This window comes from Aphanomyces invadans (genome assembly GCF_000520115.1).
Source record: "Aphanomyces invadans strain NJM9701 unplaced genomic scaffold supercont1.41, whole genome shotgun sequence".
Lineage (NCBI taxonomy): Eukaryota > Oomycota > Saprolegniomycetes > Saprolegniales > Verrucalvaceae > Aphanomyces > Aphanomyces invadans.
Genome location: NW_008580186.1, coordinates 577,610 through 588,888, shown reverse-complemented (window position 1 = coordinate 588,888; position 11,279 = coordinate 577,610). Strand labels below are relative to the sequence as shown.

The window sequence follows — 11,279 nt, the reverse complement described above, 5'->3', positions numbered from 1 at the left end:
CAATCAAACTTTGAACACAAATTCAGGCTGTATGCCTCCTCTATTCGGGAAGCGACATCTCTGATTGGATCGTTCAATAGAGAGCGCCACGAGCTTTCGATGTGTGTAAGTATGAGCACGAATTTCACAAATGCGGGTCATTTACGCCGAGTCGAAGACAGTATACAAACTTCCATACAAAAAATACATCACATATGACACACATTCAAAAATGTCAGCGACCTGACGAACGAGAGAGAAGCCGCCCATCGGGAGTCCTGCTCCAAAGCAACCAGGGTTTTCCCACCCGGCTGCCTAAAGGCACAAGTCAGTTGCTGGCTGCAAAGTACCAGTTCCACGTGTCTACTATACGTGCCTCGACGCGCTAGCCCGAGAGCTCGAGTGCATTACCCAAAGCGACAGTGAGGCGACGGACGATATCATCTCTGCAATGGCCGAATTAGGAATAGAACCAACAGACATGAACAATGTTGAATAAGTACATACAAGACTGTGCGGTGTGGGTATTGCGTGAAGGTGTAAAGGCTCGGTAGAGTGATCTCGAGGTAAACCCCCCTCCTGAATCGGATGGCACTGTCAGAATGTGGCCAATTCCGACATTTGATTGGTTCTGAGACAAGTATATTGAAGTATTTGATTGGACAGTTGTATTGGTACACCTTGTGAAATTTATACCGGGTATAATGTATTGAAGTGACTGTATTTTTATTCGAGGAGGAGTACGTCGTTTTTCTGAGCGAGAATTTATTGTGCGACAGACGGAGATAGGTGATCCCGCAACGTTTGACCCTGTTATAAATTTATATCCCGTGAAAAATAATTGATACCAAGGTCTTGGGGGCCTTTTAACAAGGAAGCATCGGCCTTCCTGCAGTTGCTATCCTAGAAAAGATTATATTTGGACAAAAGTGCAAACGTAGCAGGATCACTGTAATTTGTATGCGTTGTGAAAGGATACCCTTGGAAATGTATTCAACACATTTTTTCAGCCGTTTCCTGTGAAATTGATACAAAATAGATCGAATTTTCTATCTGAACATTTCAAATTATGAAAGAAATTCTGGTGTCATTTTCCACCAAAATTGTGAAAATCAGTAAAGTTGCATCGTTGGTTGGACAGGATCAACATTCGCTTCAAATGTACCACAACTAATCTCACACGACTGAACTGTCCAAGTGAAGTTTGAAGGTCATTCAACGCGATGACGCAGTTCAGCATGGTCAGCCATGGCCAACATCTTCGTGCACGATTCGATTCGCGTCGGACGAAAAACGAGCGCACTGTTGCCAGCCCTGACGAATTCGCCTAGACTCGACGTGCTTGAAACGTCGGGGGCAATCGGTTGTCCAGAGTCCCACCATCCCAAAGTCGCAACCCCGCGCCTGTGGGGGGGATCCGTCCACTGTTTTCAATTCATGTCCCAGTCTTTGGCGCGGGTCTTTCAAGCGAAATTGGTACGCCTGCAGACAAGGTTGAGTCGAGCAAAACGGCGTCGACACCCCCTCCGTCCGAGTGCCTGTCGTTCGTCTTTTCCACCGGACTTGTGCAAGAGGAGGGCCATTGCGTTTTTCGGTTCCGCACCCGAGTGGCAGCGATTGGTTCCAAAACGCATTACCACCGCCACAACGCTGCTCCAGAATCACGGGCATCCTTTCACCAGCGACAGCCCTCCATCGAATCTTGTGACCAGGGGGTGGCACGCTGTGCCTGCCGACCACCAATCCGTCCTCATTCGCTCGTGCCACTAGGTCGTAACACCACGGCTGACATGCACGTCGTGGTCACGGGATACAATCGAAACTTCCCACAATAAAGTCTCGCCTTGGTAGTTCTCGCCCTGTGAGAAAAACCGAGACATTTCAACCGGCAAACAGATGGAACGATGCCGTATACGCCGGCATGGTACAGTCCCGCCATCGCCGTGTGCCCCCTCCATATTTCTACCACGGCAATCTTGGCCCTTGCTACGACGCCTCGATCGACCTCTCTTGCTGCCCCGTTGTTATTGCGTTGGACGTCGGCGGCAAGGCATAACATGTTTCAGCCCCCCACCGACATGTCTCCACTGCTCTGGCAGTGTCGCGGGCCAAGGTGCCTTCTGATCATGGCGTCAATGAAATACTCGAAATTTTATTCTCCATACAAAGACCAAGAGAAGTGAACATAAAAATGTCCCACGGTTCACAGGCCGCGCCACTTGGTGAAGGCAATTTCAAGTTGTCCCACTGGGTGCTCCTGACAACGATAGCGCTCGCCACGAGCCCGATCGCCCATTTCGCAATTTGCCATTCACAACGAGGCCCGCATGAGCACGAAGGAGTACTTCAAGACGTGGTACGTCAAGAACAAAGAGAAAGTGATTGCACGTGTCAAGGTGTACAATGCAATGCACCGCGAAGCCCAAAACGCGCGCATGCAGCAGTGGCGCGAGAAGAACCGCGCTAAAATCGCCGCCTACCGCGAGATCAACCGCGAACAACGCCGCCAGTACAAGCGCGACCACTACCGCCGCACCAAAGAAAAGCGCCTCCGGGAGGCCGCGGCGAAACACGCCAGTGCCGTCGACGCGGTCGGGACGTGCCCACGCATGCAGCTTTCGTTTCTCTTGCATCCAATTCCACCGGCGACATCATCGCAACCGTTTGAAATCGCGACCATGCTGACCGCCCCAGCAACCGACTACGACGTGTACGTTGAAGTGTAGGCGCCAAGTTGGGTCGATAACTTGTAACTTAATTTTGAACTTTCCACCATTGCGTTTGCGCCCGCGTGCCTCCACGACACCACGGTCACCCGTTGAAATCTTGAAACGAGAGGATCGAGGGTTCTGTTTGCGAGGGGCGTCACCAAAACACTAGACCGTAAAGTCGCAGCGACTGAAGTACGCTGGTGGGTATGCCTGGAAGCGCGCCCGTGCATTCGAATTTGTTCAATGTGTTGGGCCGGTGGGCCAGACCTTCCTGCATGTCGCAGGTTCGCTCGAGCGAGCTGCAGACGCCCTCGCCGTGGACTAACGCATACTCGAGAGCCCTGGCGTTTTTTCCAGGGCGAGCTCGCCGTGAGGCCTCGAGCCAGCCAGCCATCAGTCCCCTCTCTTGCTCATACGCGACCGCATACATGGGGGCGCCGCGTTCTGCCCAACACTGGGCGAGATGGGTGTTGTGACAAGTCCGCCGACACTGAAGCGCCGCCCCGCGCCAACTAAAAATGGCATGTCCTTGCCAACCAAATGGACGATGGGGAAAGAGCGTGCACAACGTGATGTTGAGTGGCCAACGACGATTTTAGTCCAACACGCGGCAAGTCGACAACGAATATGCATTCTGGCAAGAAATATTGGAGGCACTTCGTTCGTTCGTGAAGCCGCAGCAGCCACGTACTCGTAGTATTCCATGCACATGACGTTTGCTGCACAAGGGCTGCACCCCTGCGCTCAAGCTCCCAGCCCCCGTTTACGGCCACAACATAGCGGTATCCACGACGCTAGCTCACAGCCATGTAAAGGCATGTGATGGATCCATGTCGCGACGAAAGGTCCATTGGCCCAGCCGCCCAGTAGTCGTAACGAGCTTCGCGAGCATCGTGGCTATGTCCAACTTGCTAGAACCTACGTTACGATGCCGCGGCGCTCGCCTGGCTAGCAAAGTGTGCCTTCGTTCAAGGAGCTGCTGCAGAAGGGCTGAACGGGTCGAGTACATTCACACACAGGTCCCGAGCAAAGCACTTGCGGGTTACAAATAAGCATGGCGGTGGACTTGTTTAGCTTGGGAGGGTGCCATCAAGTCTACCACGTCGCTCATGGCAGCGCGGTGGGAACGAGTAAATATTCATGTAGCTTTATCAGCATTCAGAATGAACGACAATTGCATGTGCCGATGGACGGTCAGTGCACAGGCAGGATCCGCGGGGGACGTGGCGACAACGCCGGCGAGGAGTTGGAGCAGGCCCTGCGACGACGGCGAGTCGTGCTGTTGGAGGCGAACGGCGAGTTCGAGCTTCTTGTGTTTTTCTTTGTACGCCTTGTCATACGCATGGCGCTTGTCTTTGTTCTTTGCCCGATACGCCCGCGCGCGCTCGAGGATTTTGTCGCGATTCGCCTCAAAGTACCGTTTGTGGCGCTCCTTTTCTTTTTCACGGTTGTTCTCGCGGTACTTTCGCTTGTGTTGGAGCACGCGGTCACGGTTCTTCGCGTGCCACTCGCGGACGTGGTCCTTGTTCCTGGCGTTGTACGCCTTGCGCTTGAGTTTGTTCTTTTCGTACCATTCCTTGTAGTACTGTCGTTTGGACGAGACATCCCCGGCGTCCGTCATGGCTCTTCCGCGGGGGCTCGTCGCGGTGGCGGGGGTCATGTCGTTGACAACGGTGTGCATGGCTGAGGGCAAGTCCAAGAGTGCGTATCGTTACGCTCGACCGATTGCAGTTGTCCGCTGACTAGAGCCGTGGGGCCATGGTGCCTGTGGCCAATCGCGACGCCGTGCTATGGATACATCCACGGAAGTTCCCGTGCGAATCGAGTGGATAAACAGGCGCGTCGTGCCTGGCAATTGGCTCGAGGCACGGGGCATGGCACACCGCGGACGGCGGAGCCACAGCCCAAGCAGCCACTGACAGACGACGTGGGGTCTCATTGGCAGCGCCCAGGGGGGTCCTTGCCATCGAGTCGCCTCGACAGCGCGTCAAGCGCAGGTCACTCATGTGTGCGTGCTCTCGTCGCTTTCTTTGTCGAGGGTAGAGATCGAGCACCCTACGACGCCATTCACCGGTTGTCGTCCATGCATTGAGACCGCGGTTGGGACTTTGTGTCGGTGCCCACCGTCGTCGACATCGGGGGCAATTCGTCGCGGTTGGTGGATCGAGGTCGCTGGCAAATCAACAACGCCATGGGACATGTTTTCACCCGTCTTGTGTTTGGCTCCAAGGTGCCCGCCAAGCGAGCTGCGGACGTCGCGGCTCGCTTGGCGTTCGGGGTGGCTTTTCACCAAGTAGCAGTGCTGCCAACTCCAAGGGCATCCGAAACTGAATTCAATTGGTCCAAATATTTGTTCGTTCTTGACTTTGATTGGTCATATTTTTTTAATAATGCCATTTATAGGACATTTAGAATCTTATTTAATGCGTTATTATATACTACGTAGTAGTTCCACCACGTCATGAGGTGAGCTAATGATTGGTTCATTTTCGCACCTCGACGACTTGCATTGGGCACAACGATACGCATCGAGACACTTGTTCGGGCCAACGTCAATGATGGCATGGTGTCGATTCGAATCGGAACCATGCGCTGTGTTTGGTTTCATCGCGAGGTTGCTTCTGCTGCGGCGGCGACCCACACCAGCATGTGACTGCGTTCCTGAGCTACCATACAGCCGCGTTCGGATGGCGGCTGGTCCAACTTGCGTCTCCATCAACCTGCAGCAGTCCAACCATCCACACACTACACCACCGCCGCGATGCAACTCGAGATCATGCGCATGCAAGGCAGAAATGCTAAGCATCGCCCGTATACCGCCCTCTGCCCTGGAACGAGCGTATGAGCCGTGGGCATGCATGGGCTATCGAACGACTGCCCACCCAGTTGGTCGTCAGTGCATTGATTGAAGCGATGTCGCAAGGGAAGCTCTCGGCCTCGAAGCTTTCCAACTCCCGTTCGATGAACGTGCGCGTGTGAGCGCACGTTGAGCGCTCACTCAGTGGCTTACCACGTCCGATTTCAGGCGGCGACGCCTGCAAGTGCGAACAATGCGTCACATGAATGTGGCCGGCCGTACGATATAGCGTCGAAGCGGTTGATTGGGCCAGACGCATCGTTTTGCACACGGTGCAATGAACACACGAGCAAATGCTGCCGTCGTCAAGCGCAGTTCCGTGGTCAAGACGGCCAGCGCGCTTGGATTCTACGACAATGGTCGTGGTGGAATGGATGGCCCTCGCGTCGCTGGCGAGCCCCCGGTACAGCGAGAACGCCGTCAGGTGAGCGATCCATTCGGTCGAGTGATGGGCGCTGCCGTGGGATATATCTATGCCGACCCTGGTAAGAATGGCTTGACGAATTGTCCAACAGCCATGACTCTGGCGTGGGGATGCCATAAAACAGGAGGACTCCAAAGACACATCGGACAACCAGTAGTCGCCGCCCTACCCATACGACGCGGTATTCAACTCGAGCATGTTGAGCCCTTCAACGTGCCCTCCAATGCGAAGAAGGCAGGTAGAGCAATCGTGCCACATCGAGCATCATCCCCGCGATGTATAGCTTCCCCGCTACGTGGCAACTGTGAGTCACATAAATCGACAGCGCATGGATCGCAGTTCAGGCTGTGATGCGATGGATCGCTTCGTTGTAAATGCACTTCCCCAGTCATACGTCGACGCATTCGACCATTTGCATTGCTTCCTAATCCATTGCTCCGTTCGAGAAGTCATCAAGCCCTTTGCGCTTGACGAGGTTTGGACTTTGTCCTTTGGACCATTGCCGCTGGTTCCAACTTCAGTTGCGAATGGTGGGCCCCGTATTGCTTGGATCAAACGCCGCCCGACAGTCAGTGTGGGCAATGGCCGATCGCCAGTCCAAGTCGACCCACCGTTGTGTGCGTACACATTTCATGTATTGGGAACGGCGCCAAGGCCCTGGATGATGGCTCGGCGACGTGTGTTGACTTTGGTGACAAACACGCCCGGGGTACACGCGAATTGAAACCTCGCCTGAACGACATTGCTGTCGTAGCTCGTGGACAACAGACCCTACCAGCAAGTCGATGGATTCGTTCGTAGTTGTGTGCAGGTTATGGCATGAGGTCAATGAGAATTGAAAGCCCGTGCGGTTGTGCGTGGGCCACGTCGTTGGTGGGGCCAACATCAAGACTTATGCACCCGAGCGAACACGCGAGTTTCCCGACGCTTGCGCTGACAACGGCTCGACATGGTTCGAGCGAAGCGCGGTACTGTCGTGACCATGCGTGGCGGAAAGCTTGTGCACGGAGCGATCATGTCGGTCCAAGTGCAAAGCGCGCAGGATGGTTGTCAAGCGGAAGTGAAAGGACAACTTGAGTCCAACGGTCGATCCAATTTCTCGAGGACGACTCGATATTGGGGGGACATGCTCTGGCACTCCATATGGCGACAACCTGCTGTGAAAAACGATCGAGGGAACCGCGCACACCGCGAGAGACGCCGTGCCCTGTGACACGAGGTTTGCCGTGTGTAGCCATCGTTTCGCACCGCTTGCCCTCAGGCATGTACCTGCAGACGTATTCCCCGCAGACGTATTGAAAGCGTCGATTCCTATCGGGGGCAGGGGGGCGACATCCTGTTTCCCTGGATCCGCCCTGGTTGCAAGAGTTGCAAAGGAGGAGATTGCGTCCGTGACGACGCCGCGCCACTCCATGATTGACAAGAGACAACATCTCGAGCAACGCGAGGCTCCCTTGCAAGTCGGATGTTGATAATCGCTGGCTCGTCCAGGATGCTCCCGTGCCATGCCATCGCCGGCGACTGGTGTTTTTGCATGCACTTCATCGAGCAAGGGATGTTGAGTGTATAATACTCTTCGAAGCTCGCTCGATGACTTGTCCGCTCTCCAACGCGCGCTGCTATTTGGACATGCATACCTTCCGCATGATCTCGCGCTGACGAGCGACGGGGGTTTCCTGTACGCCACCAGGAAGGCCCTGCGTCAAAACTGCACGGTGGAGTAGATTTGGGTTCGTTCCACGGCAAAGATGACTCGTGGGGGCATCGCCCATGAGATTCTCTGCTCGTTGTGCAGGGAAAGGGGGGATTCGCATGTGCTATAACGAGTGCTGCGCAGCGCAGCAGCTGTGGCTGGCGACCCAAGGACTGGCTGCACACTGTGATAAAGACCAAGTCCATTTGACGCAGCCTGTACACTTCATTCCGCACCACAGATTGTCTTTGTGAATGGAGGGTTCAAGCGCTTCCTGCGGCATCGCATTGCCCATATCTGCGTCAACGATCGAAACGATTCGTGAACTGGATGAGTTCCCGCCAGCCCCCGCGCACATATAACACCCAGCCTTTGAAATACCCACCCAGCCACACCCACTTCCACCAGCCCTTTCAACGAGGCTGTAAATGCCTCATGGCCAGGGCCGGAGCTTCAAATATCCACAACAATCCGCAGCTCAAGTATATATGCCCTCCTTGCTGTGGCAAACTGCCTCGCCAACGTCGCGACGACTTCGTCCAAACGACTCCGCCATCAATTCGGGAAAATGCCATCTTGCGCAAAACGCGTAGCCCTCGCACGACGCACTGGGAACGACGGCGAAGGCGCAGGAGCGAGGGCTCGTTTTTGTAGACCGCATCGAGTGGCTTGGACCACGAATCTCTCGTACAAGAGCAAAATGTATATGGCAGTCTTGAGAACACGCGACCTGTCCAAGCGGTTCTGGCTCTGCCAAACTTTATTTTGCTCAGAAATCCATCGGCTCGTCGGCAGCGCCGAACCTTCTTTGCTCATTCACCCCAGCCCCGACGGACCCGCGCCGACGGTCAGCTCCAGAGGCTGGTTGGCATGCAAAGGAATGAAAGTGCATGCTGTGGCATCGAGTCAGGGGTACGTCCGTCGTGGAGCTGCGCTCGAAGTCTCAATGCACAACAAGGCATCAACTTTCCCGTGCCCCCTGGCACCAGCTACCGAGAACCCTCGCACTCAAGACGAACCACTCGTCATCCACTGCCCTGAACTCAACCATGCTCCGCATCACATCCACCGTGCGTGTACGGCACGTACCGAGCATGTGATCGTGACAATTCGTCAGAGGAGCATCACCAGATTCCACGCGCCTGCATAGGGCACATGGGAGGAGGGCCCGTACAAGCACGGCCGAAGGCCGCCTGTCTCCCGCTGCGCCGGGCGGCATCGACAACTCCATACGTTTGCCTCGCCAGCCCACACACAAACGCTGGTCGCGAGGTGGGGTGAGGCTTCATATCTCATCTTGATAACACTTGTCTTCCCCACCGCGTGGCTGGTCTTTCGCCACCGCCGCCCGTATCGGTAGCCGAAGCGACGGTTGCATGGTAGGTGCCATCACCCAAGCACAACCTTCGCAATGCTCCGTCCATGGCATACTAGGGTGACTCGCAGCTTGCGCATTGCGCGAGCGCCGTACGAGGCATGCGGGGTACCGCCAGCCGCGGGAAGTCCGCGCTCGCGACGGCTGCATCCTCGGGAAAGGTATGCAAAAAGATACGCACTCAGATCAAGGTCCTGTTTCGTACTGGATGACTCGGAGGTGGTGAAATGAAACCCACCCCGCCGCCCAACGCATCACCCATTGCGAGTCGTCGCGATGATAGGGACTAGCCCCACGACCTGGCGGTCCGCCCCCTAGGCCAGCCGCCACACGGTGCCGCACCAACGCCCGTGCAATCCAGTTGCCCCAAGCGCCTCGGCGCTCCACGGCTCAACACACACGGTCGCCTGGCCTGTCTGTGTGTGTTGGCCCGCTTGGCTGTCCCTTGCCGTCCTGTTCTTCGATGTTCCTCCTGCGAACTTTCCCCTGTTGATGGATGATCGTGTTCCAGAGCTTGCATGTTGGATCGAACGCCAACCCATCATTACGAAACTAGCCATGGCAGCGTCACAAGTGCTCCCATGTACCACGTCTCCGATGTCCCCACCCTGCCTTCCTCTCGCCGTCGAGCCAGCATCGGCACGCGACGGCGGTGTATTCAAGTGTGCGGCACACAAGCACCGCACGCAATGCCTCGTCCTTGGCTGCTGCCGGTCCTTTCCCGCCACCAGCAGTAGCGCCGGACCGCCCCACTTACGTCACAAACACGTCCAAACAAACAAGCAGCAGCACCGGACCAAACGTCTCTGTATTGTGGAGGGGTGCATCAAGCAGGCGCATGCACGGCAAAAGTGTGTGCGCCACGGCGGCGGAAAGCTGTGCAAAGTCGACGAGTGCTCCCAACACGCTCGCGCGAATGGCGTGTGCTACCGCCATCGATCCTTGTCGCACGTGGCCTCGGATCGTGGCCGTCGCAGCAGGAGTAGCAGCCAAACCGAAGCTACGCTTGACGATTTCAACATGTCGCAGCACTTGGACTTGCCCAACTTGGACGTATCAGAGGACCTCGGCGGCGACGACTCGGCCCTCGATCGGATTCTCGGGGAACTCACGCCTCTCGACGATTGCTTCTTTCCGTCCGTGCTCAAATTGGAACAATTCGACCAGCCGCCGCAAACGACGTCGTGTGCACCATTCGACCAGGCGCACATTTCTCGGACGTTGCCCTGCATTTTGACGTCCCCGCACGGACAAGACTGGTCCGATTTCGCAAGCGTGCTGCCAGCTCCGTCGCCGTACGCGGCAACCCCGCCAGGGCTCATGGCACGCTCGACAGATGACTCGCTGCTACGGATAGTCAACACAGTCGCGATGCTCAACACGATGCACATGGTGTCGCAGCTCATGCGACAGCAATAGATCCAGTTGCGTGACAGGTCAGGATTTGATGTTGTCGTAAAAAATCGCTGTCGTTGTGATGTACTCAACCTGGGACTTGCCGTTCGCGATGGTGGTCTATTTGTCTCGCACGAAACAAAGAGTCCCTTCATCTCGGAGGCATCCTTCCTTCTGGGGTGTCCTCTCTAGCGACACATGCCATGAGCTGCGGACAACCATGCTAATGGTGGCAAGATCTACTCTTCGTACCTGACTCTGTACTACAAATGATCTCATAGACATGAAGCGCCATTGGTTTAGTGGTAAAATATCTCGTTGCCATCGAGATGCCCCGGGTTCGATTCCCGGATGGCGCAATATCTTTTTCTTTCTTTTAAACTTGGCTACGAGCAAGTCTGTGCCTAGGAAGGGTACGAACAAGGGCCGGTCGAAGGCGACGAGTATCGTTATGATGGCTCTCTTGCGCGAAGCTTCAGGTTGTTATGGGCGCAATCAGGGAGGCCTATCGCAGCATCCGTCCATCTGCACGGACATGCAACGGTGTTGGATGGTTTTGACCACGTGGTTTGTATGTTGGAGCATGCAGTACAGTCGGCGTTTTCACTTGCGAGTCGATTACGTGCATCCATGTTCATCGGTGTACTTTTCCTGGTGCTCGTGACGTGGTCGTATACCTGGAGTGTCAACTCAACATTCGACGAGGTTGCAGCAACGGAGCTTGCATGGCCTCGGTCAAGTCACGACGAGTAGATAAATTCGTGCATGGAGTCAGAACACCCTGTTCTGTCGAGAACATCCCCACTGCCCTGTCCATCAGGTCGCAGGATGGTCCTGCAACAGTA

The 11,279-nt window shown here is 55.4% G+C and overlaps 3 protein-coding genes and 1 non-coding gene across 4 annotated transcripts; 3 read left to right on the top strand and 1 right to left on the bottom strand.

The window, feature by feature from the left end:
- The first annotated feature begins 2,233 nt into the window (after positions 1-2,233).
- H310_12667 (hypothetical protein) lies at positions 2,234-2,751 on the top strand. Its single transcript, XM_008879836.1, has one exon. It carries the CDS (start codon positions 2,307-2,309, stop codon positions 2,703-2,705), a length of 399 nt encoding a protein of 132 aa, XP_008878058.1. The 5' UTR covers positions 2,234-2,306; the 3' UTR covers positions 2,706-2,751.
- Positions 2,752-3,828: 1,077 nt separating this feature from the next.
- Positions 3,829-4,371, bottom strand: H310_12666 (hypothetical protein; the record flags this gene model as incomplete). The annotated part of the gene is made up of 1 exon (XM_008879835.1): positions 3,829-4,371. One exon carries the CDS (start codon positions 4,369-4,371, stop codon positions 3,829-3,831), a length of 543 nt encoding a protein of 180 aa, XP_008878057.1.
- A 5,265-nt stretch (positions 4,372-9,636) lies between these two features.
- Positions 9,637-10,526, top strand: H310_12665 (hypothetical protein; the record flags this gene model as incomplete). The annotated part of the gene is made up of 1 exon (XM_008879834.1): positions 9,637-10,526. The coding sequence occupies one exon, from the start codon at positions 9,637-9,639 to the stop codon at positions 10,456-10,458; it is 822 nt and encodes a 273-aa protein (XP_008878056.1). The 3' UTR covers positions 10,459-10,526.
- A 196-nt stretch (positions 10,527-10,722) lies between these two features.
- H310_12664 lies at positions 10,723-10,793 on the top strand. Its single transcript has one exon. It is a non-coding gene; the product is annotated as a tRNA-Gly (tRNA).
- The last annotated feature ends 486 nt before the right edge of the window (positions 10,794-11,279 follow it).

What these genes read in the sequence shown, in the direction of transcription:
- H310_12667 (XM_008879836.1), top strand. Translation starts at nt 2,307, where the DNA reads ATGAGCACGAAGGAGTACTTCAAGACGTGGTACGTCAAGAACAAAGAG.